Source organism: Branchiostoma lanceolatum, chromosome 5 (assembly GCF_035083965.1).
Source record: "Branchiostoma lanceolatum isolate klBraLanc5 chromosome 5, klBraLanc5.hap2, whole genome shotgun sequence".
In the NCBI taxonomy this organism is placed as follows: Eukaryota; Metazoa; Chordata; class Leptocardii; order Amphioxiformes; family Branchiostomatidae; genus Branchiostoma; species Branchiostoma lanceolatum.
Genome location: NC_089726.1, coordinates 17,985,783 through 18,013,764, shown reverse-complemented (window position 1 = coordinate 18,013,764; position 27,982 = coordinate 17,985,783). Strand labels below are relative to the sequence as shown.

Below are 27,982 nucleotides of genomic sequence, written 5' to 3'. Positions count from 1 at the left end.
TTGGGAACAGCCACATTCCCCTGTCACGTGACCGGGACCCCCCGCAGAGCCCAGCCGACGTCCTGCTCAGACGAGCGCCGTTTCCGAACGCGACTGCGCAGCCATTCAGGACTATAATCACCAACTTTGACCACGGTTTTTATACCTTTAACGTAAGTATAAATTCATATAACTCAGGCATGACATAGCTAGAAATGTCCCCTACTGGGAACCGTTTTCAGATTTCTCGTATCTGTGACAAAAGTTAAGTAAAAGTGCTGGAAAGTGAGGGTACACCGTTAGTTGTCTTTGTTCCCCGCGCAGACGCACTCAGCAGATTTTCAGACGACCCGATCGGGGTTGAGTTTGGAGTCAACTTCGGCGTCCGTTTACTCGCTAACCGCTCAGAAATCGAGAAAGATTTCACCACACGAACGTGAAGCACTTCTTCCCCTTCGGTTCTACGGGCTAACTTGTGGAAATCCGCGAGCTAAAACTGTAGGAATCGGCCGAGAATGCGAAGAGTCGCGGGCGAGAGTTTTTTGTTTATCCCTCCATGGCTGTCTGCGCAGACGCACACACCTGGGCACATTCCCCGACACCTTCCCGCCGCTGCACCGGCGCAGTAGAGCCGCCGCATGCGTCCTTGGCCCGCCAGCTTTTCTGCCAGGCAAATTTCCTGACTAAAACCCCAAATACACGGCCGTTACCGCCTTCCCTAGCGGCTCTATCGGCCCGGGTTGAGCCGGCGACCCCAGACGAAATCGGAGCCCTTCCATGATGGCCGAAATGCCAGCTATGCGTGCCCGCGCGTCATCCCCGCACGGACATTTTGGGCTGACTCTGACAGAAAATGTCGTCTGATCCGACTGTTTCCCCCTCTGGCTGTGGTGTATTCTTTATGTACACTCCCCAAAGCACCACGCAGTCGCAAATAGTCGACAGGATCGTGCGCAAAGTCGCAGCAAATCCAGATCAGATAATCGAGTTGGCTGGGAGGGGCTGTAGGGTGTGGGATCAGGCCATGGCGGTCATGAGGATGGATCTATGTCTCAAATTATGAAATTAAATAATCTTATGTCACACACATGTGCCTGTTCGTCATTTACTGGTCATCTTGTAGTTCTCTTCTATAGGTTCCCACTAATTTTTTCTTCTTAGCTCTATAACCTGTTATAGATATGGAATTTTACATGAATTACCACTAAATAATTGATGCTGCGACCCTCAATCATGTTCTTGTAAATTATTGATTTAATCATGATTTTCATTTTGAGGGCAGAAGAGAAAAAAGTACAACCTGAGTATCATGCAGCAGTTATGTCAAATCTGGCCAGGAATTTTCCTTTCCGTAAATTGGTCATTTCGAAGAATATGCTTTTCTCATCATAATATTTGTTTTGCCAGGACTTAATGGTTAACCGTTAACGTTATACTGTCTCGATTACTTAACGTTACCTAGCATTGTGACTCCAAAATACACTTAAACAGAAGGACAGGTGCAAGCGGGTATCAATAAGTTTGTGGCCTCACCCACAGATATTAGGTGTAACATTACCACTCAAAAATATGGGGCATAAAAATCCTTTCATTAATAATCTACAAAAGCCTTTTATGAATGTCTACAAAAATTTACATCATTGTGGTCGAACACTTTGCACGAGACACCCAGTAACCTTATAGTAGACGAGAGAGAAGGAAAAACCATTTTTAATTGAGCTGCAAACCAAGGTGTCTTACTTAGGTGTGTTCTATGTTTCTTGTTACCTTCGTTGACGAAATTTCGTCGAGAAGGTTATTTTTTGATGCATGTCTGTGTGTCTGTTAGTGAACAGGATAAGTCGAGAACGCCTGGATGGTTTGTTGTCGTATTTGGTGTGTCCGTGTGTATGTGGGAAATCTCAAGATGATTAGATTTTGGGCGAAGTACTTTGCATAATTAACGAGAAAAATGTAAAAATGTGTTAAATTGTATGCTCATACTATGCGTTCTGGTTGCGACGTGTGGGCTGTGTTGTTTCAAGGGATATTGATACGGGCAGGGGTGCTAAGTTGGTCATGAGGGGTCATGAGGCAGGCAGGAAATGTCAGTTACAAATTGGCTGTCAGCCAACTGTAGGCATTGGTGTGGAATGTGGTGGAGGGAGACAAAAGTTGGATATACAATTAGTATAGTTATTACCTTCACCGAGAAGGTTATATTTTACCGAGCATGTCTGTGTGTCTGTTAGTGAACACGATAAGTCGAGAATTCTTGGAAGGATTGTCTTGGTATTTGGTATGTTGGTAGGTCTCGATGAAACCTGAAAATGATTAGATTTTGGGCCCCCTAGCGGCTTGTTACGGTACTGCAGCGGAACTTCCTGGTATGATATCTCGTGTTGTGGATATGCTATGGAACTGATTTTTGAGTGGTAGATAGCTCGTTGGGCAGAGAGTAAGTGGTATAGGTTTGGGCCCCCTAGCAACTTTTTGGAACTGCAGGGGCAGGTTTTGCTTCAGACTTTGAAAGGGAATAACTCAAGAAGGGCTTGATGGAAGGTCATGATTTTTTGCAAGTACATAGCTTGAGCGATGATGTACATGATTGGATACTTATTATGCAAATCAGTAACTAATTTGCATAATTAATGAGGAAAGTTTATACATCCATCAATTTCCATGATAGGACTCGCAAACATGTGACAGATGTAACTGAGGAAGAGAGAAATATTAATAGATATCAGCTATGCAAATGAGAACCTCATTTACATAATTAATGAGAAAATACTATAACTCGAGATGGGCTTGATGGATGGTCATGATTTTTGGTATGTAGATAGCTTACGTGATGCTTTGTATGATTGGATGATAATTATGCAAATCAGATTATAATTAATGAGGCAATTTTAACTTTAAAAACCTGCTGTGTTCCATGATATGACTATTCAAATATGTGACATTTGTAACTGAGGAAGAGAGGACTGTCAATAGATAGAAATTATGCAAATGTAGGCCTAATTTGCATAATTTATGAGAAACTACTATCATTCCATACTAGTAAATAACGGCAATTTCATACTTGTGGCATTTAGAAGTTGTGTGAATGTGAACACCATTGAATCAAATTATGCTAATAAGGAGCTTATTTGCATTATTGATGATAAATGTTAGCATAACCTTCTTTGTTAAGCTCATAATCATAACAAGGAGGTTTGGACAACTTATGTTATTTGGGTGAGGAGGATCAACTGGTATGATTTTTGATTGATGAAAAACACTCCTACCGTAATACGTCAGTCATAAAGGTCAAAATCATTTGGCGAAGGTATGAGGTCGTAGAACTCTTGTTCTATGTGTCTTGTTCTATATGTTTACTGTTGTTGCCATACTTTGTACCTGCTACAATAGTCGCGCAATAAAGTTCTGGTGTGCGGGTCAACTTGCTCTGTTGAAAGTCAGATATCACCCACTTCATATCTAGTAGAAATCCAAACTCGGAAGGTATTCCTCAAGAAATATATGATGACAATGTCTTCTTAGATTTCATGGCATGAGGAACACACGACCCCGTGACACAGCTCTGATCACAGTTCACCCTTGCATGTTTTTCTCACCACTAACCTATAGATTTTCACAAGGACATCAACTGGAAAGTAATTATGATGACCATATTGATTTGAAATTTGGTGGATATTGATAAAAGGCTTCATACAGAATTTTTTTGTAAAATGTAATTGTGTCCCAGGATTCGCTGCACTGCATTAATATGTCTGCAAGCATTCTGTGATTACTTTACCAGGCGGTATAGCAAAGCAGAGACAACTCTATCACATATCGCATGAGATACATTTATAAATGCTTCAGCTTACTTAATGGGTTGAAGGGCACACCCCGGTTTATTTTGGGTTTCAATTGGAGACTGCACACCCTCGAGTGTAGGTACAGTGTCTTCCATGGAATTATTCCGAAGCAAAACAACTGTATGGTGTGAGAGGTTATTCCTTCAGTTACAAGTACAAGACCAACTTAGTTTTGTTTCTTGTATCTCTAACGTTAGATCGCTATAGGTAGATTAAAATGAAAAAACATCATTTTCAAAAATATAGAGTCAATTCCACGTCACCGAGAGGGTGTTTGTTGCCTTTTGTTGTAACATTTTCGAAACCTTTAATACCAAAATAATCTGCAAAATAGTAAATTTGCTTTTTAAAAAAACTTCGGCAAAAACGATCGATGTTGTCAAGGAGGATGACTTGTTGGGGATTTTGAGTGGGCACAATGTATTTGTTGGACTGCCGACAGGGGACGGTAAAACATTTTATTTTCAGGCCATACCGCCCTGCATCAACATGCTATTCGAAACCGTTCATTGTCGTCATAAGCCCCCCTTACAGCATTGATCGATGACCAGGTAAAGTTTGGCTACACTCAGCAAGGAAGAAAATGTCATCTGTATATTAACATATTCGCACTCGTTCCCGCTCGATCGCTGCAAATTAACCGCACAGTAACGTAACTAGCGCGTAAACAGTAATCGTGTTATATTTGGTCGTTGTCAACCATAACAAAAGAATTTATTTTAAATTATATTTCGGCCAAACAAAACACAGACGATACAAGCATCTTATTCTTAACACATAATATAATTTTTGGTGTGTTTTGCTGTCACCCCTCATTGGACTCTTGTCCTAGACACTACCGGCTTCTCTGTACACGCGCCGGTTGCGCCCCACTGGGCGCTAGTCGATTTATGACCTAAATGATCTTCAGCGCTGAGCTAGTTCCTTTGTACAAATAAATTGGGGGATTAATTTGATACCGTTTGTAGATGCCAAGTCCTCACAGGCTCCATAGGTCGCAAACTGTAACTCCTGTTATCGGTCTCTTTGGACAATTTCTACTATTTTTCCAGCGACCCGTGGAGCCTGGTAGAGGCTAAGGGGTACGCACGGTAAAGCCTTTTTCGTAAGAACAGTCCGAGCATGTCAATATTTCTGTCATAGGTCTGTCACCATGATGATCAACGAGATGATGAGTGACGCGATGCGCGTCAGCGACGCGTCATCGGACGAGGGGGGCAACTCGTTTGACGATTCCGGCCTCCTCAGCCCCAATGATAAGGACGAGGTGACAGCGCAATTGGCTAACGCAGGTAAGAACTTCTTGTTTACAAATATTCGTACTTTACCAGGAAAACACATCCTTACGTCATTAACATTTACTAAATGACTGTTGCTCTATAGGTCTATAGCTGCTTGTACTTTTGAAAACTGGAAAAAAATACACATGAAATACACCACCGAATTGAGGACAAAGCAGTAAAAACGCTTATTGTTGTACTGTAATTATATAAAGGTGAGTCTTAAATTCTTGTCATTTCATTTTGTTGGACGCTATGCTGCCCCTATTGCTGACAGCTGATAATGATGATTTCAAAGCAGAAGAAGTTTAATCTTGTAAGAAAATTGCCAAGCAGACTTTGAATGCTCCAAGCATACTTAAAGTTAATTTTAAGAATTGGATACATGCTTAAAGCCGATAACTGGTATCATACTGATTCCCAGGTCCGGTGGGCGTGGCTGCAGCTGCTGCCATAGCAACCGGCAGGAAGAGGAAACGCCCACACCAGTTTGAGACAAACCCTTCCATCAGGAAGAGGCAACAGACTCGACTTACAAGGTTGGTAGTTACATAACTGTCCTGAATTCTGCATTTAATTGTACATTGAGGTGGTAACTTCTGATTACAGATCAGAAGGCTAGGGTTTTATAGTTTTGGTACTGCAGTGTAATCTGATGTTGTGTTACAAGGTATATCATGTGTAGGAAGCTAAAGAACTGATAGATGAGTACTTTGTCAGGGTTGGACAGCAGGCCGTGGTGTAGTGCTGCCCCCTGGTGTATAGTTTGGGTACTGCAGTGTAATCTGATGTTGTGTTGTATCATGTGTAGGAAGCTGAAGAACCTGATAGATGAGTACATCATCAGGGTTGGACAGCAGGCCGTGGTGTTGTGCTGCCACCTGGTGGATAGTTTGGGTACTGCAGTGTGATCATGATGTTGTGTTATATCATGTGTAGGAAGCTGAAGAACTTGATAGATGAATACATCATCAGGGTTGGACAGCAGGCCGTGGTGTTGTGCTGCCTCCTGGTGTATAGTTTGGGTACTGCAGTGTAATCTGATGTTGTGCTGTATCATGTGTAGGAAGCTGAAGAACCTGATAGATGAGTACATCATCAGGGTTGGACAGCAGGCCGTGGTGTTGTGCTGCCTCCTAGTGTATAGTTTGGGTACTGCAGTGTAATCTGATGATGTGTTGTATCATGTGTAGGAAGCTGAAGAACCTGATAGATGAGTACATCATCAGGGTTGGACAGCAGGCCGTGGTGTTGTGCTGCCTCCTAGTGTATAGTTTGGGTACTGCAGTGTAATCTGATGATGTGTTGTATCATGTGTAGGAAGCTGAAGAACCTGATAGATGAGTACATCATCAGGGTTGGACAGCAGGCCGTGGTGTTGTGCTGCCTCCTAGTGTATAGTTTGGGTACTGCAGTGTAATCTGATGATGTGTTGTATCATGTGTAGGAAGCTGAAGAACCTGATAGATGAGTACATCATCAGGGTTGGACAGCAGGCCGTGGTGCTATGCTGCACTCCCGGGAAACCCGAGGGCACGTTCAAGGTGTTTGGGGCTGCTCCACTAGATAGCGTGGTACGTAAAACAGCATTACAGTACTTGGATATGTAGAAGCCATGCTAGACATCACTTAATCCAAGGTAACATCATACTGTAAATTTATTTACTTTTTTACTGTAGTTTTATTTTGCGGTAGGACAGAACATATGTACAGCATTTGAAAGTTGAGTAAAGACTAAAGGTGAACGTTAGACATGAATCATGCAAATCAATTAGGGAATGTCAAAATTGCCTTCTTTAATAGAATAAGCCTTTTTAAAAAGACTATTTACTTTTTGTGCTATGTGGGTGGCAAATGAGCGCCTTATTTGCATAAACAATGAGAAACTTTAAGTTTTATAATATGTCACGAGTAACATCATTTGGCAAAGGTTTGAGATCATGGTTAATACTACTAGTAGTTTTTGTTACAACTGTGATGACTTATTGTTGAACAGTCTTGCTAAATAAGGAATTATAAGATTTTCATACTGTAATTCACTTTATCTTCACGGTAGCAAAATGTCACGGTGTAAGGAAAATGGACATTTGCACTGAACTTTAACTTCACAGTGGTGGCAAATGAAGGAATCATAAATAATTACAACAGGTTTTTCACAGTGATGATAAGTTCATGGTACAGAGGTGACAGTGTAAACAGTGAACATAAAGTTACAGTGAAAGAAACAAGAATTACAGTACTTGTTGAGTCTGTGATTGACAGTTATATATTTGTACCCTACAGGTGCGTAACTGTCGTCAAGTCATCATGCAGGACCTGGAGGCTGCGCTGGCCCAGCAGGCCCCACCCCCTCAGTCCGAGAACCCCCACCTACACGAGCTCCCCCCTCTCGTCATAGAGGGGATCCCTGTACCTGTGGACAAGATGACTCAGGTCAGTCATAGTACATGTACTTTTAAATGAAACCCAAGCAATATTAGGGACCGAAAATCGGATTTTGAAAGTCACTTCTATACATGATTAGTTTAAACAACACTATCACAATGTATAGCAACATCCATGATGCAAAAATACAACGTTGTTGTAATGTGAGAAGTCACTGAAAATCGTGGCCGGAGTTTTTGTAGGCTCGCGAAACTAAGGGGATCATCATACAGCACAATTTCGCGCGGTTTTAAAATGCTCAATGTATGGAAGTGTTACGCAAATGAGCTAAACAGTATTAGTAAATGTCACTACCATCAAGATTTCAAGATTTTTTCTATTTCCATTTTTTGGGCCCTAATATTGCTTTGGTTGCCTTTAAACATTGAGAAATGGAACAACTGAATACTGTAAATGCATTTAAGTTGGCATGGTTTTTATTTTGCGGTAGGAGTGGAGTGTTCGTGGTGGTTTTAAGTTCGCGTTTGAAACAATAGTAGTGCTACAGTCATAGGTGGACAATATTTTTCATGGTGGTTTTTAAGTTTGCGCTGAAGAGTTCACTCTGCGAAAACCTTGAACATAAAACAACAGCAAACATTTCTGGGTTGACAGTATAAGGATAAAAGGGGGAAATCTTAAAAATGGTTTGGGGGATAAAATCTATTGGTCTGCAGTGTATCGTTTATCTCTAAAATGCTGTTGCAAATTGAATATTGCAGACTGTTACAGAGCTTTGAATTGAATACTTTGCATCAGTTCAAAATTTGACACAAACATACAGTGTCATCCAACATGGGATAGAACTCAATCTATTCAAATGATCCTATCGAAGTATAGTTGAATGTTTTTTTCTAGAAAATGTTTGTAAAAAGGAATATTTTAATAGAAAGTCCAAATCACACACCATACACAATGTAACAGTTAAAACCTGGTGAACTAGAAATCTGTTACCTTGCATATGTTATTACCTGGAATCCTGGATGTGTAAACTTCATTGACACACACATAGTATTCTTGAATGGACTCTCTTAATGTATGTTTATATTTTTGTTCCCCAGGCGCAGCTCCGTGCCTTTATCCCCATCATGTTGAAGTACTCTACGGGCAGGGGGAAGCCGGGGTGGGGGAAGGAGGCCACGCGGCCTGTCTGGTGGCCCTCGGACCTCCCCTGGGCCAACGTTAGGAGCGACGTCCGGACCGAAGAACAGAAACAACAGGTAAAAGTCTAGCCTCCATAGCAGGCTCTCTAGGCCTTTTTGTGGGGCTTATAATACACTTTTTGCTGATGGTTTCTTTTTGTACTGGGTCTTAGATGGGCCTAAAGGTTACAGGTCGACTGCAGAAACGACCCAGTACAAAAATAAGTCATCAGCAAAAAGTGTATTGTAAGCACAAAATAGGCCCAGGGAGCCTGATATGTAGGCTAGTAAAAGTCATTCAAGTCTTAAAACACTTGTGAAAAGATGGTTGAACAGGTCACAAGAAATTACTACTAACTAGATGCCAGACATGTTTCTGTATGTTAACCTTTATGCACGCTGTGTTGCGTTTTCCCCAGGTGTCGTGGACTCACGCGCTGCGTACAATCGTCAAGAACTGCTACAAGCACCACGGTAGGGAGGACCTGATGATGGACGCGGAAATCCACTCCGGTACCGACAGCCAGCAGCCGACAACAACGCAGCTTCAAGTGCACCAAGTCAATGTAAGGACGCACTATATGTAATAAAAATGTATATTTATCTATATCATTAAATCTATATAATCTATACTAATCTAATGTATAAAAAAGGAAGATACTCACATTGACTCCCTAGACAAGCAAACAAGCACACATTTAATTCATAGGATCTATTATGCTTTTATGCATTTACATTTATCATGCATACATGTAGGTAGATTATGCATAATTAGGTTTTTTTTTTTCAGATTATGCATACATTAGGTAGAAATAAAGTATGCACACTCACTCACTGAAAACAAGGATAAACGTGTACAATGAATGGTACATTTGCTAGAGTTATTTCTATGTAGTTTCTATGGACTTAAATGAGTTTGTTAAAAAGTATACATTGTCTGGCTGTTACATCTATTTGACCCCCTCCCTCCCCTAGGGTCAGTTGATGCAGCCTCACACCATGGTGCAGACTATCAACAACCCAGACGGAACAGTGTCTCTCATCCAGGTGGACACAGGCGCTACCGTAGCCACGCTTACAGATGCCAGCGCCATCACTGTCTCACAGGTAAGGCACATTTTCAAATATTCTTAACGGTGCACACCCCAGTTTTTCCGCAACCGGGGTCCGAGATAGACCAAAATATTTTGGAGTAAGGGTTTTTTAGCTGGCTTTCTGTTCCAGGTTACTTAGTGAAAAATTAGGGTGGTGCATCCAGATCACTGTTTGTATAAAATTCAACCCCTATAGGTTGTTTTCAGTACGTTTTTGTCGACGCATCTTTGCTTCCGGGTATCACTCCGAGGCCTCAAACGGTGACTCGCTCATGGCGGCTTGGCCGATGACGTCACTGCTATGGGCTTTCGACATACCTTGGGAAAACTATTATTGTGAAATTTCAAGCACTAGAATTTTCTATAAATCAGATATGTTAGACCGTAGGGTACATGTTTCCTTTCTATATAGGTGTCGTTCCCGGAGAAATTTTCTTCTTTCATCTTGGTGTCAATGAAAAAACCCTCTTAACTATAGGTTTCAATGGGGGCAAGAAACCGGGGTGTGCTCCCTTAATAAGTCTTTGTAAGGCCCGATTTACACACAAGTTTTTGATGTTGACTCGGGGCTGTGTGTGAGGAGCTTTGGGCTGCTCAAGTGGTCTTTTCCTACTAGAAAACACTACTTGAGCGGCCTAGGGTTCTCCTTGCACAGTCCTGAGTTGATTCCAAGTCGACTCAAAAACACATGTGCAAATCTTGTCTAAATTTACAGTTGTCTTCTGCATCCTCTCGGTTGTCAGGCAGACTTAAGACTGTAGGTGTAATCAAGCCTGACCACCCCCATGTGTCCTTATCTTGGTAGCTCCCAAGAAGAAAGAAGCTCCCCTAATCCCTTGCGTCGGCACGATCCTCAGTCTAAATTTTTTAAGCTAGTGTACACACCTCCGTGTGTCCTTCTCCGTAAAAACGGCCAGGAACCAACTGTTAGTTGGTGTTCCTTCCCCTTAGTTTTTCCCCTCGCGCCATGGCTTCTTCAGGCGAGTTTCTACGCGTCTGCCCGCCTGTTCTGCGGGCTTGCAGTGTGGTTCCAGCCACACACGAGACGTCTCTGTCAGCGCCGGCGGCAGGGAGAAGATGGCGCCGGGACCGAAGACCCTTGCGATCCCACTGCGGATCGCTAGAAGGCGCGGCAGCACGCACATGTTGACCATGCTCGCAGTGCGCCGCCATCTTGCTGTCTTCAGGAGAAGCAGCGCAAGAGAAGAAGAGTCGTCTCAGCGGGATTCTACCGAGATGCCAGCGCCGCACCAACTTCTAGAGGCCAGTTGGCGGTCGGCTCGACTTTCCAGTCGCCGATTTCAGCGTTCCTGTGGCCTTGGAGCGGCTCGTCCGGGGAGACTTCAGCGGCGAGTGGGGGAGGGCAGCGTTCGTGACTTCTCCAGACTGCAGGGTTCTGCATGTCTCCGACGGAGGCACGAAGCATTTTTTCCCCCTTTTTTAGGTTTGGTGACTTCTTGCTGGACCTCGCTGCGCCCAGAGGCGTTTGCTGGCGTCCAGAAGATCTCCGACTCCAGCAAGCTTCGAACTACGTCGACAGCTTCTTCACGAAGTGAGAGGGACGCAGCGATTCGCCCTGCGTCCATGGGAGACTTCCGTCCTCCGTGACTTCGGCAGCTGGAGAAGAAGATGTGTGGCTGTCCTCATCGAACAGCCGAGACTTCAGCGGTTTTTCGGAGTCTTCGACATCCGAGCGCCGCCTCATCGGCTCCAACAAGCGGAGTTGAGCAGGTCCTTTGCAAGTAGGACCTCCCTTACGGTTAGCCGCGGCTACCTTTATGGTCAGAATTACGTTGTTCCTACAATGAGAGCTGTTTTCACATGCTTTTTATTTTGTGGAATGCTGGATAATATTGTTGTTTTTCTATCTGTACATAACTTTACAGTTGTGTTATCTTGATGGTATTGTCTGAAGTACAGACCATGATTAGTCCAGTGATTTATGGATTGTTGTAGCTGTGCCTTCAACGATAGCTGTTTTCACATGCATTTTTGTGGAATGCTGGATACTATTGTTGTTTTTTATCTGCACATAACTTTACAGTTGTGTTTATCTTGATGTTTCTGTATACAGACCATGATTTTAGTCCATTGATTTATGGATTATTTTTAGCTTGTCACAGTTCCCAGTTTCTTTCACTGGGTTTGTTGTTGTTTGATTGTTGTCAGGGGCACAGACAGGTGAACCACTCAACTGTTGTCAGTTCAACCTGCGAATTGGGGGGATTTAGATATCCCCAACCCACTACTGCTGCTACTCGAGTCCGGGCAGCCATGAAGTTCTACTGCTTGACCCACTCCCCAGTGGGTTCATCTCCGGCTCCATCACGTGTGTTCCCGAGACTCTGCCATCACACAAGCGTCAGTAGTACTACAGTACTACACTTTGTCGAGGACGACAATAAAGTCTTTGCTGTTGGCAGGGTGGTAAAGCCAAGGAGGTGGTCATCCGACTCACATCTCATCCAGGCGGAATGATGGACAGAAGGTCAACTGCTGTTCCACCGCCCAGCTGCCAGGGTCAACGTCCACTCCTGTGGGCTCCACACAACCAGAAGGCTAGGGTAACCTTATCCTTAGAGCATCTTATTGCAATCAGCTAGGCTCACTTTGTTAGCCTTGTTGTTGTTTTTCTTGTATCTTGTATGTGTTCATGAGTTTTTGAGCATGTAGATGCCTCCAGTCAACAGCCAGAGTGGCGAAGTTCTGCAAACCAGCAGCCACTCGTGGTACCAAGGGCATTGTTGTCCGCGTACCTTCCTTAGGTTCAAGAGCGAGGGCAACTTCGTTCCAGTCAGGATACCCTCACAGACTTGTCAGTCCTGAACACGAGAGTAGCTTCAGCTCTTGTATTGTGTCATTGAGACGAGTTTGGTACACAAACTATTAACAGTTTCTCTGTCAGCACACAGCTTCCATACCTACGACAATCAGCTCGTGTCAGAGGAGTGGCCAAGGAAGAACATCAGGCCAGCGACTTCTCGACCTCAACAGAGGATTCTGCACAACTGGGGTCTGGCCGACTTCTGAGCAGGGAGCTCTAAGAAGTTGCAGCAGACGTCTCTGGGTTGGTGATTGGTGATTGGTCAGCTGGACAACTTAGCCGCATCTGCAACCAACCCCTGCCACCTTACACAGAGTTGGCATCATCGCTTCATAGAAGTGAAGGGACTACAGAGAGGGTCATCAAGCAGAATCCTGCAACTTCTGAGACTTGACTGCGGTCATCTCAGGACTGGTCCATCGCCGATGTACGACCTCATCGACTACCACACCCTAACTGCTTGCAGTTAGGCCCAGCAGATGGCAGGCAGTGCAGGGCTGGTGTTGGTTCCAGCTGAGAGCATCTCCTGCCATACAGATTACCATCTGTACGGATTTCCCTTTCTCAGGGTTTTCCCAGAGGGTTACGCCAGCTACTACTTCAACCTGCCGAGATCTACAGCAGCTGCTACCAGGCGGAGCAGACTACTTCAGCAGACGCCCTACAACAGGTGGTACAGTCTGCTTCACCTGCATCAGCAGGTGTTCTACAAGTGGTGCAGCCTCCATCAGCATGTGGCCTGCAGCAGTCGTTGCAGTCATCTTCGGCAGGTGCAGGGCATTGAGTGATGCAGTCTTCAGCAGCAGGTACTCTGCTGCAGGTGGTGCAGCCTACATCAGCATGCGCTGTGGCCCAGCAACCAGGTGGGCAGTCTTCAGCAGCAGGTACTCCACTGCAGGTGGTGCACCCTACGTCAGCATGCGCTGTGGCCCAGCAACCAGGTGGGCAGTCTTCAGCAGCAGGTATCCTGCAGCAGGTGGTGCACCCTACGTCAGCATGCGCTGTGACCTAGCTGCCAGGTGGGCAGTCGTCAGCAGCAGGTGCCCTGCAACAACTGGTGCAGACTATGTCAGCAGATGCCCGACTGCAGGAGGTGCAGTGGACTACGTCAGCAGGTGCAGGGCTACAGGTGACTTCATCAGTCACTGCCTTACAGCAAGACGGGCAGACAATGGCAGCAGGTATGCGGCTATAGGTGGTGCTGATTCAGCCACGGCCTTACAGCAGGTATGGTGGATTTGTCAACCTCTGCTGCAGAAGACGCCTGCCACTTTCCTTTGGGAAGATGGCAGGTAGAGGATGACGACTAGTCCTCCATTGGATCTGCAGGGGCAAGATGGACAGCGGAATACTGCAGATCAAGAGATTAGAGATCAAGACAGGGTTCCACATCGCTCTCACTGAGTCTCAGGGTGGAATTGGCAACGGCAGTCTCTTCGATGCAGTGACTGCTGGAGGAAGATGCCCAGGGTAGATGGTATACATCTACCATGGAAGATGCCCACGGTAGTCTGCATACGACTACCATGATGACGTGGCATATGCATCATTTTCACGACTCTTAAGAGGGTGATTATGCTTGCATCCTGATGGCAATCAAGACACAAGTGGCATGGGCAGCTTTTCACCACTCTTTGGAGGGTGACTATGCTTGCAACCTTAGAGGCTACCGGTACTTCACAAGATGCATCTCTTCCGCCATGACATCAGCTTTCAGAGGAAGTGCAGCTAGCAGATTCTCTGCAGCCCTCCAGTAGCCTGCTAGGAGGAGGACCTTCTCTGTCACAGGGACTGGTCATGTTCCTGTCTCCTTCACATCTCATCGGATAGGTTTGTCTCATCCTTGCAGACATTGAGAGCTATGACAGCTGCCTGTCAGTGGTGGTCACTCCTTCAGCATCCATAGGATAACCGCCGTCCTCCAGAATGGTCTCTAGCCAGCGGGTTGTTACGGCCTTCAAGTCCGACTTTGTGGTCCTGTCATGGTGCAAGTTTGTCCTCACAGACCCAAGGTCTACAGCCTTGGGATCTACAACCCTTTGCACTTAGGTGGCATTAGGTCTCACAGCAAGAGGGACAGGCTTCATCGGGATTGCAGCATTCAACTCTTGCCAAGACAAGCCAGAGCAATCCATGTCAGGTCATCAGTGTGCTGCTGTCAGCTGTAGAGGATTACACTTTTCGATCGTCTCGCATCAGAAGTTCTGAGAACGTGCTCTTCCCTGGTCAGCTAGCGGACTAGGGTTCCTTCCAGCTTAGTCACATAGTCATTATCTTCGTGAGCTACTAACGCCGAGAATGCGCCTTCCTACTACAGGACATCCGACTTAGTTGGAACATGGCTGCAGAATTCTTCACAGCTCTGGACAACGGTCTTTCCCTTGGAATTCACCGGAGACAACAGAGTGAAGAGCAGGCTCTGCTTTTGTAGACTTCTTGTTGTCTTCCATGTTGGATCACCTGGCCTCAGGCTGTTAAGTCACCTACAGTCTTAAGTCTTACTGACAACCGAGAGGATGCAGAAGACAATTACAAATTGTACAAACCTGTGCAGGACAGGTGTAGTTGTCTCTGCATCCCTCGTTGTCAGGCAGACTGCCCACCCTGAGGGAGATGGAACTTAGTTGTTCCTGTGAGTCCCTCCCGAGTGTACTTCGGCCAGGGATAGCTATAAACAGTTAGACTGAGGATCGTGCCGACGCAAGGGATTAGGGGAGCTTCTTTCTTCTTGGGAGCTACCAAGATAAGGACACATGGGGGTGGTCAGGCTTGATTACACCTACAGTCTTAAGTCTGCCTGACAACGAGGGATGCAGAGACAACTACACCTGTCCTGCACAGGTTTGTACAATTTGTAATTTTCCTGGTGACCTGAAAACAAAACAATCCCTCTCCTCAGAGACTGCTACAGATTCTCCTCTTTCCCACAAGCTGCCACAGACTGGAACTCATTACCATACTCAGAAACTAGATGTGGAAAAGTTCAGAGGCGACATCAAAAACCACCTGAGGAAATGCCAATAAGTGCACTACTTACTACCCCTGAACGTTTTTCCCCAACCAAGGGGAGTTTTTAAGAATACCAACAAGAACAATAACCTCTCAGTGGAAACTCATCACGCTCACAAAAACTTACAACTTTTTGGTTCCGTTTAAAAGCAGGGAGGTGACCTTCAAGGCGAGAGGAACACTTACACCTGGGTAAGTACGACTGTCTCATAAGATGTCCTTTTTACAGCTCAAGTCAGGCTTAAGACATACTAGTTCTGTAACACAGGGTGTTGATTGCATTGCTGCTAACTCAACACCAACCATTTTAAATTCAGAAATACACTAAGGATTTTAATTTTGAAAGTCAAATACACGTCACATTTTGAAGAAAAAATTAGATTTATGTAAATGACATATGCATTTTATAATTCATTCAGGCTCCCAAAATGAAGGATTTTGAAGTATGGTAGCTATTTCTATATCAAATATGATCTACTAGTATTACATAACAAAATGGTTTCTATTGGATACTGCGGTAAATGCATTTAAGTTCGCATGGTTTTTATTTCGCGCTAAGGAGAAAATGGAGTGTTTGCGGTGGTTTTAATTTCGTGGCAGTGCTATAGTCACATACTGCTACAGTATTGGACAAAAATGTTCGCAGTGGTTTTAAGTTCGTGGTGGTTTTAATTTCGCGGTGAAAACTGCGGACATGAAACCACCGTGAACATTTCTGCATTTACAGTAATTGCTTAAGTGTGCTGATAATATCCCTATGTTGGGAAATAGTTTCTTTCATGAAATGTAGGATGTCTTATTGATAATTTGTTTTATCTGAACCTGTACCAGGTTGATGGAACTGTATCCAGTCTTGTGGACGGGGGAGCTATTGCTGTGTCACAGGTAGGGATGGCTTCCTGTAACAGTTCTGTGACTGTTTTATAGAGTTCTTCCTGACCTGCCCCTAACATCTTGACTCCAAGAATAAAAAGACTCTTTCTACACAACCAAGTGATTTATGCAACTGACTTTGCGTTTGGGAACGCATCTATAAGCAGCGACACCTGTGCTGCAGTGCAATGTGAACCAGTCAGAATTGCCTTGAGGAAGGTGACAGATGGTCACTGAAACGTTGGTCACTTGGTTGTCACGTGTATAAAAAGCCTTTATATTCAGTGACTTACCAACCTGATGAAACTATTCATGGTTCTTGACTCCAAGTCTTGACTGATATGATTATATGTTGGCCCTTTCAGCAGCCAATTACTGTGGGCGCACAGATGGTCACTGAAACGTTGGTCACTTGGTTGTCACGTGTATAAAAAGCCTTTATATTCAGTGACTTACCAACCTGATGAAACTATTCACAGATCTTGAATCCAAGTCTTGACTGATATGATTATGTGTTTGCCCTTTCAGCAGCCAATGACTGTGGTGGCCCCCAACTTCCAGACGCTGAACACGGCGCATCCAACGGTTACCATAACAACCCAGAATACACAGGCGGAGGCCACTCAGGCCGTGGCAACACTGGCGGAGGTGGCAGCTGCTACACAGGTGTGTAGAACTGTCGAGTATGTGTGTGTTTGTTTGTGTGTGTGTGTGTGTGTGTGTATAGATGTGTTTGTGTAGATTGTGTAATTGTCTGTGTGTATGTATGTGTGTATATAGATGTGTCTATAGATCTGTCTGTAGATATTTGTGTGTCTGTGTAGACGTGTATCTGTGTAGATGTGTGTGTGTCTGTAAATAAAGTGTGTACGTACATGTATGTACTTAGTGTGTGCTACATGTTTTGTGTATGTGCGCAGCTACGTACTTAGCCAGTCTGTGTATGTGTAAGGACTGTGACTTATTTTGACAGATGATATAAGAAAAAGCGCCACACCAATAGAAAACCTGATTTCAAAAATAATGAAATTTCAAACACAATCATTTGTTAGTTAGAAGGCAACTTGTCTTAAAAGCGGATGCTTCAAACAATATCTCATTGGAAAATGTTTCTTAGAAAATTTGTTTCTTAGAAAATTTCTGACTTGATCTTTTTCTCCTTGTCTCCAGGGGGAGGCCGGACATGAGGGTCTGACGCAGGCTCACATCACGCCGGTGTCGGTACAAGTTCAGAACGAGGCCGCGGCGCAGGGCGTGGCCACGCTGGCGGAGGCTACGCTGTCGGACGGAAGTCAGATCATGTTGTCGACAGAAGGTGCGTTGGACGCAACCGGTCAGGAAGCTGGTAAGGGCCACGTTTCCTTCCTTATCCATTTTTCTGCCAACTTGTCAAGAGAGAAATCAAAGATCTACTTACTTTGTTTTGCACAACACTTGCAGATGATAATTTTTCACATTGTAGTTTATCATTTACAATTGTGCTGTACTGTAGACTACTGTTTAACACTAACTCTGTATTTACACACTTTCTAGTTTCTCAGACTTCAAAAATGAAAGAACAAGCTGAAAAGTGGTAGTATTTAGTTTTGATTGTGTATCTGGTATAACTTACTGGCATGTGACTCCCTATATTTCACAAAAGGTTGATCCTGTAGCCCCACCCACCTCTGTCAAAATGTAGAAATAGAACATATAAACATAAAAATGCAAATATCTGATGGACACGCAGCCACTCTCTCATTGGTCGAAGTGCTAATTGCCCTGCTATCGTTGGTTGAACTGCCAATTGGATAAGTCTATTGTTTTACTTGGTTGTTAAAATTGTGCTTGCAGTTCAGGGAATCATCTCATTTGGGCTCTTGGTGTTTGTTTGTTTGTGTTCTGCAGGTGGCGTTGTGATTCCAGTGACGATGTACCAAAGTGTTGTCAGCTCTGTTGCCCAGCAACAACATCAACAGCATCAACAACAACAACAACAGCAGCATCAACAACAACAACAGGCGCAGGCTCAGCAGGTGACCACGGGCGTACCTCAGGTCGCCATGGTGCCGGATTCCGTCATCTCCGTGTCCGTCACGCAGGCGAATGAGTCCTCGGGCACGGGCGACGTTCCCATGGCAACCCACGCAGTGGAAGTAGTGACCCTCGAACAAGCGCAGCAGTAGGGCTTGATGGGAATGGTGCAGATGGTCTCATGCAGAGGTTTTCACGAGAGAACTTCTGTATGATACCTGGTTGTAAGATATTTTAATGTTAACTTTTCCCTTTTTTTATAGGGCTACTTGTTTTCTTCTTAATAGTAAGGCTGTTCATTATATCTTGCAAACCTTACCTCAGAAATTTATTGTTTATTTCTGTAGTTCATAACTGTCTCACAATTGATTAGTCATAACAATTATCTTAACAATTTTTTTTCTTGTATGATAAGGTCAACACTTAAAACTCATTAGCATGTAAATAGTTTGCAGTAGAACATGTTCTTTTTTCTATTTTGAGGTACTTTGCAAGAGTGAAATTGTTGTTGGGAAGATTTAGGAACTCCAGTTTTCTTAATTTTCCTCCTACTTCTTTCTCAGTGCGAGAAGCACTGTGTACAATGTTACAGTATAAAAAAAAAAGAGTTGTAAAGTACGTCTTGCATTAAGAAAAGTAGCAGCAGAAAAATCAAGAAATTTTCACGAATCAAAACTAAGTATTTAGGGGGACATGTTTGATAAACCAGAAAGATTTTGAATGTTACTTCATGTAACATTCAGCACTTTGTGTAACATTCAGCAATGTGTAAATGTTTAGACCAGCCATTTAAATATGAAAAACTTTGGTCTTAGACACACATTTACAGAATGTTGAAAACGGATGGCAGACAGAAAGAAAGATTTGTAGCGGTCAACCACTAGTCACAATTAGCAACAAGTACAATGTCCCTGATTTAGAATGTTCATCATTTATGTAAGTATGTCCCTTGAAAGTATAACAGTTCACGAAGACATTGTCAATTTAATGGCAAGATCTTTACTGTAAATAAAAGAGCATTTTGTGTACTTTGTACATTGTTCCTTTACATCATGGATCAACAACTTTATGCTCAAATTCACTTGTCATTTTTTGATTGGCAGCATTCATAAAGAAAAATGGAAAGTGGAAGTTTCAGGATATGATGAAGAAATGTAAGGAGAGAGTAAAAAACATGTACCCATGCTACCTTACCATTCTTTTTGTATGTAACCATGTATTACTTTTTTGGAAATATATTAGTGTTTATGATTTTTATGCTTAGTTTATTATAGATTTCTTGTAAATAGGCTGCCTTTGGGGAAAGTGTTTTTATTCGGTATGGAACCTGTACAATTAAGATTATGTAGCGGTATAACGTATCTGAAAAATGAATTTATGAGAAAAGGAATTGTTCGTCGGAAGGGGAAGATCAAACGTGTACACTTGAGTTATTTACTGTATTCACTCCAATAATTGCACATGTTGAAAATGCTCCCTGTCAAGCCTACTATATATCATACAATTGTAGAAAGGGTGCCGACAGGGGTTTTGGAAATACACATAGCCTCCTACATGTGTGATTGTTTGAAGTGTGCATTAATTTGAGTGGATACGGTATGATAATTGTTGTGGTGTCTGTAGGCCTGGAGTGATTTAGAATCAGGTTCAATGTAAAAGGTTTTGGTGTAGGATGCTGCAACATAAAACCATAACATCCTAGTAAAGTCTAGTATCCAGAATTCCATTCTCAGACCTGTTTCTTGTGTTTGTTTATGTAGTAATATGCATAGATTAAACATGTAAATGAATTTATCATAAACACGTTAAGCCACCAGAACCATGAAAGATTCACATACACAGTGGATAACAAAGTTATTTGTACACCTCCAAGTGTTTTATTCAAACCGACGTTTCGGTGACCATCTGTCACCTTCCTCAGGGCAATACTCTCCAGACAACAGGTCACTGAAACGTCGGCGTGAATAAAACACTATACTTTGTTATCCAGTGACTTAGACTGATGAAAATGATCACATCTACAGTGTATAAGAATCCTCAAGGAAATATCGGTTGGAAAAGCGATGTTCTGGGCAATACAGGTGCCTGGACTGGGATCAACACATAGCTAACCAGACATCTAGGACGATTTTAGTGTACATGAGGTTACATGACTACGTGGGGTCGTGTGGCCGACGGCAGAGCGTTCGGCTCAGAACCAAGAGGTCCCGAGTTCGAATCCTGTCATGTCACCGATCTTGTGCCCTTGGGAAAGGCACTTTACACGACTTTCCTCACTCCACCCAGGTGTAAATGGGTACCTGACTTCGGTTGGGGAAGGTCGTATTGAGGTCACCTGGTGGCGCCGAATGGCAGCCGCCCAGACCCTTGCGACAATTCCACATAATGCAGGTGTGGATAAAATATGTATATGTATATGTTGTGTATTATGTGAAACCTGTAAACCCTGCATCAATTCAGCGCTAGAAAGGCTGCCATTGCGGGTAATTTCTGACCAATAAATACAAATCCATTTTGATAGTTCTCACTTTAATTACATGTTGGTCACAGTTTGTAAAGTTTCAGAACTTTCAGTTTTATTGTTTGGATGGAGAAGTTATGATTTAAACCAGACTAAGAAGACAGACCATTGATTAAAAATTTTCGATGTTGTTCCACCAATTAAGGGGACTAACATCTGAATTCTTCTGCTACATTTTTGATTTCCAATCAATACATTCTTCTTTAAACACCATGCTGATACGAAACTCATTCAAGTATTAAAAAGGTAAGTTTTTTATGGCCTAATTTTTCACCCTCTTTAATCAATCAATCTAAGTGAGGATATAAAAAGCAAGAGCTTTTAAAAAAAGCTGGCGTTTCGGCTACGTTTATGAGTGTGAATTGTCTTTTCCCTTTACTTGAAGTAAAATCTGCCAGAGGAAGTCACTCAAGGGCTGTTCAGTCCAGAAGAAAAATTGTCATTTTGGGAAATGAGTACTGTTTTAATAGAGAAAGGCAGATTGGGGAAAGCAATTTTGAAGTTACGTCATTTAACTTAAGTGCTTTTGAAAAAGCTGGTCTTGGCCTACAACTTGTACTTATTTGTAAAATGTATAATAGGCTCATTATAAAAGCTATCAATGTAATTATGTACATGGCACGCAATAAAACATAAAATTTGAAAAAGCACCATTGAATCATCAGCACTATGGTAATTAAGTGAAATAGAAGTTCATAACAGCTAAGGTTCTATCTAAAATGACTACCAAATGTCAAACAAATCAACAGCTACCTCATCCGTATTATTCTAGTTTCCGCATTTACAACATTTCTTCCTTATTTTCCTGGGTAATTTTGCTAAAATTCATGAAAATTCCCATAGTTTTGTGCCGAGCGGCGCCACTTTCCACGTCCGTGTTGTCTGAATGAAGTCGATACTGAACAATGGAGCATTTGCTACTGTAACAAAGAATCGCTGTTTTGCAAACAACATCAAGAGCCTCTGTTTACATCGGGGATAGAAGTTTAGTGGCGAGTGTTTTGCAAGAATCATCTTACCGCGCATAGGAGCCGCTGCACGGTATTTTCCATTACAATGAACAGAAAAATTCGAATGCCGGGTTTGGAATCTATGAAGTCCTGTTCATAAGACAAAGGCCGTGTATATATTAAATGAATATTTAAAAATAACAAATATAAAATATTTCTTTATTTATTAATGAAAAAAATGATATTCATAAATATGATATTGATAGATTAATATAATATCAATATATATTTTTGATATTCAATATCTAAAAAGAAAAAAAAAATCCATGCACGGACACGATCCCGGATCTTCTGGGTCCAAAGTGCTTCGCGTTGCCAGATCGGCCAAGCTGCGGTACATAACCCGACTCTCTGTACGTAATGCTATAACCTCACTATATGGTATCATTTATGCCGATTTTTGGTCGTTTTCTTGACGAAATCATTTTTCTTCTTCTGCAATCTGGTGGAATAGATGTAATATGGTCATTTTTCAGGATATCAAAGTCCGAAACCACAATGCAATGATATTTCCGAACAGTTGTAGCAGTTACATGCGGTCGCCCTCCTGTGTGTCATGCAAATGTAGCCTGCCTGCCTTTTCGTGCTCTCTTGCCATATAAGGCAACGGCTATACAAGGATTTGGGAACGTATTGCCATATAAGGTCTTATCGTGTGCGACACAGTGTTGAACCAAGCTTCCCTGGTTCCTGCCTGCAAGGTAAAAGCCAGGACATAGCGTTCCGGCGCGAAGGCGCCGAAACGCAAAAAAAAAATTCCAACTGCCCAGAGCATGTAGCCAGTTTATTCTGATTTCCATATCAATTTCACTGATAGTGAGCGTCATCTTTGATTCCAGATCTAGGATCACTATACCACTCACAGTCTTATACCCTACGATGGGTGCCAGCAGATTGTAAATGTGTAAATTTATCAAGTAAAAGAGACAGTTAATTCCTTCAATTTTTGGATCGTCAGTGAAATTTGCATGTCAATACGGAATTGATGACCAAGAGCTTCCCGACACATGTACTCTCATGGCGGATCCTCTATCCAACTACAGGCCTCTTCTCTACTTTTGTATTCTCATGGCGGATCCTTTATTTAACCAGGCCTCTTCTCTACTTAAGTATTCTCATGGCGGATCCTTATATCTAACTGCAGGCCTCTTTTTTGCTTTAGTATTCTCATGGCGAATCCTTTATCTAACTACAAGCCTCTTTTCTACTTAAGTATTCTCATGGCGGATCCTTATATCTAACTACAGGCCTCTTTTTTGCTTTAGTATTCTCATGGCGAATCCTTTATCTAACTACAGGCCTCTTCTCTACTTTTGTATTCTCATGGCGGATCCTTTATTTAACCAGGCCTCTTCTCTACTTAAGTATTCTCATGGCGGATCCTTATATCTAACTGCAGGCCTCTTTTTTGCTTTAGTATTCTCATGGCGAATCCTTTATCTAACTACAAGCCTCTTCTCTACTTAAGTATTCTCATTGCGGATCCTTATATGTAACTGCAGGCCTCTTTTTTGCATTAGTATTCTCATGGCGAATCCTTTATCTAACTACAGGCCTCTTCTCTACTTTTGTATTCTCATGGCGGATCCTTTATCTAACTACAGGCCTCTTCTCTGCTTTAGTACTCTCATATATAACAGACCCTTTTATCTAACTACAGGCCTCTTCTCTGCTTTAGTATTCTAATAACAGACCCTTTTATCTAATACATGCCTCTTCTCTGCTTCAATATAACAGTCTCATGGTGGATACTTAATCTAACTACAGGCCTCTTCTCTGCTTTTAAATTAGTATTTTCATGGTGGATCCTTTTTCTAACTATAGGCCTCTTCTCTGCTTAAGTATTCTCATTCTCATGGTGGATCCTTTTATCTAACTATAGGCCTCTTCTCTGCTTTAGCATTCTCATGGCGGATCCTTTATCTAATTATAGTACTTTGGTATTCTCATAGCGGAAGTAAATACACTACGCAGCTAATTCTGATGCACACAAAGACCCATGGCAGATCCTTTCATCTAACTACAGAACTCTCCTCTCATTTGATACTCTCAACAGTCTATTCTGTTACAAACCATAACAAGGATAGAAGAACAATATCAAAAAGAAGGCGACTACAATAATAACGAAGGTATCACATCATCTAACTTTACGGTGTTATACAGGTTCTGATGCACACGAGGAATCCTGGCAGACGCCTGTATCTAACCACGGGCCTCTCCACTCCTTCAGCATTCTCAACCACAACAAGAGTATGGACAGAACTAACTATAAGCGTGTTCCAAGAATAGCAGAGTCATCAGCTAACTTAACCAGTTTCTCTAATAAACTCCATGTCCTTCGCTTGTGTCTCTTCATTGGCTTCCATGAAGAGGAAAGCACACGGAATGGTCACAAACTTGCAGCCTCACTTCAGATTGGTGTCGCGCGGCTTGTAATCGTGTTTCTTCATGTGAGTCCTCAACGTAGACTTGTCAGCTGCAGAATAACCACATACATCACACATGTAAGGTTTCTCCCCAGTGTGAGTAGCGATGTGACGCTTCAAATGAGACATATGTGCTGTAGAATAACCGCATACATCACACCTGTAAGGTTTCTCCCCAGTGTGGGTAGCGATGTGACGCTTCAAATGAGACATTCGTGCTGTAGAATAACCGCATACATCACACCTGTAAGGTTTCTCCCCAGTGTGGGTAGCGATGTGCTTCTTCAAATTAGACATCTGTGCTGTAGAATAACCGCATACATCACACCTGTAAGGTTTCTCTCCAGTGTGGGTAGCGATATGACGCTTCAAATGAGACATATGTGCTGTAGAATAACCACATACATCACACCTGTAAGGTTTCTCCCCAGTGTGGGTAGCGATGTGACGCTTCAAATGAGACATTCGTGCTGTAGAATAACCGCATACATCACACCTGTAAGGTTTCTCCCCAGTGTGGGTAGCGATGTGCTGCTTCAAATGAGACATATGTGCTGTAGAATAACCGCATACATCACACCTGTAAGGTTTCTCCCCAGTGTGGGTAGCGTTGTGACGCTTCAAGTTAGACATACGTGCTGTAGAATAACCACACACATCACACATGTAAGGTTTCTCCCCAGTGTGGGTAGCGATGTGATGCTTCAAAGCAGACTTTTGTACTGCAGAATAGCTGCAAACCTCACACTTGTAAGGTTTCTCCCCGGTGTGGGTAGCCATGTGCTTCTTCAAATTAGACATCTGTGCAGTAGAATAACCGCATACATCACACCTGTAAGGTTTCTCTCCAGTGTGGGTAGCGATGTGACGCTTCAAATTAGACATATGTGCTGTAGAATAACCACATACGTCACACCTGTAAGGTTTCTCTCCAGTGTGGGTAGCGATGTGACTCTTCAAATTAGACATCTGTGCTGTAGAATAACCACATACATCACACATGTAAGGTTTCTCCCCAGTGTGGGTAGCGATGTGACTCTTCAAATTAGACATCTGTGCTGTAGAATAACCACATACATCACACATGTAAGGTTTCTCTCCAGTGTGGGTAGCGATGTGACGCTTCAAATGAGATATATGTGCTGTAGAATAACCACATACATCACACCTGTAAGCCCCCCCCCCCCCCCCCCTCCATGTGGGTAGCCATGTGACTCTTCAAAGCAAACTTTCGTACTGCAGAATAACCGCAAATCTCACACTTGTAAGGTTTCTCTCCAGTGTGGGTAGCCATGTGACTCTTCAAATTGCCCTTCTGGGCACTGGCAAAATCACACCGCTCACAGCTGTAGGGCTTCTCACCAGTGTGTGACATCATATGAACCTTTAACTGGTTTTTGCTGACTGCAGAGTAGTCGCACTTTGCGCAGTTGTACGGCCGGTAGTTACTGTGCTTGGCCATAATGTGAAGTTTCATGTGAACCTTTTGTGCAGCGGAATAGTCGCAGACATCGCACTGAAAAGGTCTCTCACCACCGTGAGTTGCCCTGAGATGCTTCACAAGGTCATCTTTCTTCGTTTGTTTACCTTTACCTGCGGCGTGTGACGTCCTAACGTGCCGTTTCATGGCGGACATCTTGAATGCGGAGAACTCGCATTCCTGGCATCGATGTGGTCTGTCAGCACTGTGAGTCTTGCGGCGCTGTTTCAGGCTTGTCCCTCCATGGTCTGTTTCTGGACAAGGCCGTTTCTCTTCTGTCTGTTCATGCAGATCTTCTGCTGCTTCTTCCATCTAACAGGAGGAAAGAAACTAAGACGTAAAAAACACAAGAATCTTACAGTGTAACATGTTTGCCACCACACAAGAACCTTACTGTGTATCATGTTTTCCACAACACAAGAACCTTACTGTGCAACATATTTGCCACAACACAAGAGCCTTACTGTGTAACATGTTTGCCACAACACAAGAACCTAGAACCTTACTGTGTAACATGTTTGCCACAACACAAGAACCTTACTGTGTAACATGTTTGCCACCACACAAGAACCTTACTGTGTAACATTTTTGCAACAACACGAGAACCTTACTGTGTAACATGTTTGCCACAACACAAGAACTTTACTGTGTAACATGTTTGCCACCACACAAGCAAGAGCCTTGCTGTGTAACATGTTTGCCACAACACAAGAACCTTACTGTGTAACATGTTTGCAACAACACAAGAACCTTACTGTGTAACATGTTTGTCACAACACAAGAACCTTACTGTGTAACATGTTTGCCACCACACAAGAACCTTACTGTGTAACATGTTTGCCACAACACAAGGACCTTACTGTGTAACATGTTTGCCACAACATAAGGACCTTACTGTGTAACATGTTTGCCACAACACAAGAACCTTACTGTGTAACATGTTTGCCACCACACAAGCAAGAACCTTACTGTGTAACATGTTTGCCACAACACAAGAACCTTACAGTGTAACATGTTTGCCAAAGGAAAAGCAAAACATGAAATATCTGAAGTATCTCACTCTCCCATGTAATTCAGGGACACTTACAGGCACATCTTGCGTCGACAAGTTTTAATCTACTTTCAGCTCTATGTTACGCTGCACCAGGAAATGTCCCCCAACACCACACTGGTTGTGTACACGATGGTACGCTGCGTAAGTGGCACGCATGGGGGAGCCCCTATCTCACTGGACCCGCGACTAGTTGGCGGCCCCGTTGTAAAGTAAGTAGAATCGCTCACATCCCGTATATGGCCAGATGATGTTAACCAATCAGAGAGAGATACATATGACATTGACCAATCAGAAGGGGGGACACTTCTCTGACTAATCTCACGGAGAGATCTCCCACCAGAGGGGAAGGAATAGAGTAGATTTGAACAAAAAAATTGTTTCGAAATATTGTCTCTGGGAAGTTTGGTTTCAACATGAAATCTGAGACCTTCTTGACAAAACAAATGCATTTCTTTACACATTGGATAGATGTATTTACATGTATAGTATTGGTTGATCTATGCGTCATACAGGAATTCGTATCTCTTATATGGGTCAGTTTTGATTGGCCAATTGAGAATTACGTTAACTAGAAAGAAAACGTTTGCAAGGAAATACATATTTAATGTTTACCTTCACGTGGTCTAGCTTTACTAGCTGCTGCTATGTTTATTTTACACATTCATATACGTGGTGAGCAGTCCTCCAGCTCTATCCTGCCGATTTGTTACAAAATGCAATCCAACACCCCTGTGTCTGTCATTTTCCCAGTAACCATGGTTACAGCCCTCATTGACCTAATTTGTTTGGAGAAGAAGAAGAAGAAGAAACGTAGCAAAAACAACATGTTTCTCTTCTGTGCTCCCTTCGCGTTCCTCACTGGGTAATTCTATTCGGTGGTTATAGCAAATGACCAGGTCTTATGGCAGCATATTAACCGAGGAATAGGCGGGACAGCGACCCTTAATTATACACCCAAACACTGCTTGAAACACCATAAAAAGACAGTGCCTGGCGTGACCACCCTTACCC

The 27,982-nt window shown here is 43.1% G+C and overlaps 2 protein-coding genes across 6 annotated transcripts; one reads left to right on the top strand and one right to left on the bottom strand.

Annotated features, from left to right (window-relative positions):
* The first annotated feature begins 12 nt into the window (after positions 1 to 12).
* Positions 13 to 20,201, top strand: LOC136435538 (DNA-binding protein P3A2-like). Of its 5 annotated transcripts, none has more exons than XM_066429122.1 (13): positions 13 to 152; positions 4,965 to 5,113; positions 5,526 to 5,640; positions 6,549 to 6,675; positions 7,385 to 7,534; positions 8,587 to 8,745; positions 9,087 to 9,233; positions 9,643 to 9,774; positions 15,748 to 15,786; positions 16,426 to 16,479; positions 16,999 to 17,133; positions 17,638 to 17,812; positions 18,355 to 20,201. In XM_066429122.1, exons 2-13 carry the CDS (start codon positions 4,975 to 4,977, stop codon positions 18,630 to 18,632), a joined length of 1,650 nt encoding a protein of 549 aa, XP_066285219.1. In that variant the 5' UTR covers positions 13 to 152; positions 4,965 to 4,974; the 3' UTR covers positions 18,633 to 20,201. The 5 variants fall into 5 exon arrangements, with proteins under 5 accessions (XP_066285219.1, XP_066285217.1, XP_066285218.1 ...); XM_066429120.1 differs by having other exon boundaries at positions 16,996 to 17,133; XM_066429121.1 differs by having other exon boundaries at positions 15,745 to 15,786.
* Positions 20,202 to 24,416: 4,215 nt separating this feature from the next.
* On the bottom strand, positions 24,417 to 25,490 carry LOC136435895 (zinc finger protein 431-like). The gene has a single exon (XM_066429607.1). The coding sequence runs from the start codon at positions 25,488 to 25,490 to the stop codon at positions 24,417 to 24,419; it is 1,074 nt and encodes a 357-aa protein (XP_066285704.1).
* Between the last annotated feature and the right edge of the window lie 2,492 nt (positions 25,491 to 27,982).

Excerpts from the sequence above, each read along its gene's own strand:
- LOC136435538 (XM_066429119.1), top strand. The coding sequence starts at position 4,975 with ATGATGATCAACGAGATGATGAGTGACGCGATGCGCGTCAGCGACGCG. Across the intron at positions 8,746-9,086 it reads CCGAAGAACAGAAACAACAG|GTGTCGTGGACTCACGCGCT; the intron begins GTAAAAGTCTAG and ends CGTTTTCCCCAG. Across the intron at positions 16,480-16,995 it reads GAGCTATTGCTGTGTCACAG|CAGCCAATGACTGTGGTGGC; the intron begins GTAGGGATGGCT and ends TTGCCCTTTCAG.
- LOC136435895 (XM_066429607.1), bottom strand. The coding sequence starts at position 25,490 with ATGTCTAATTTGAAGAGTCACATCGCTACCCACACTGGGGAGAAACCT.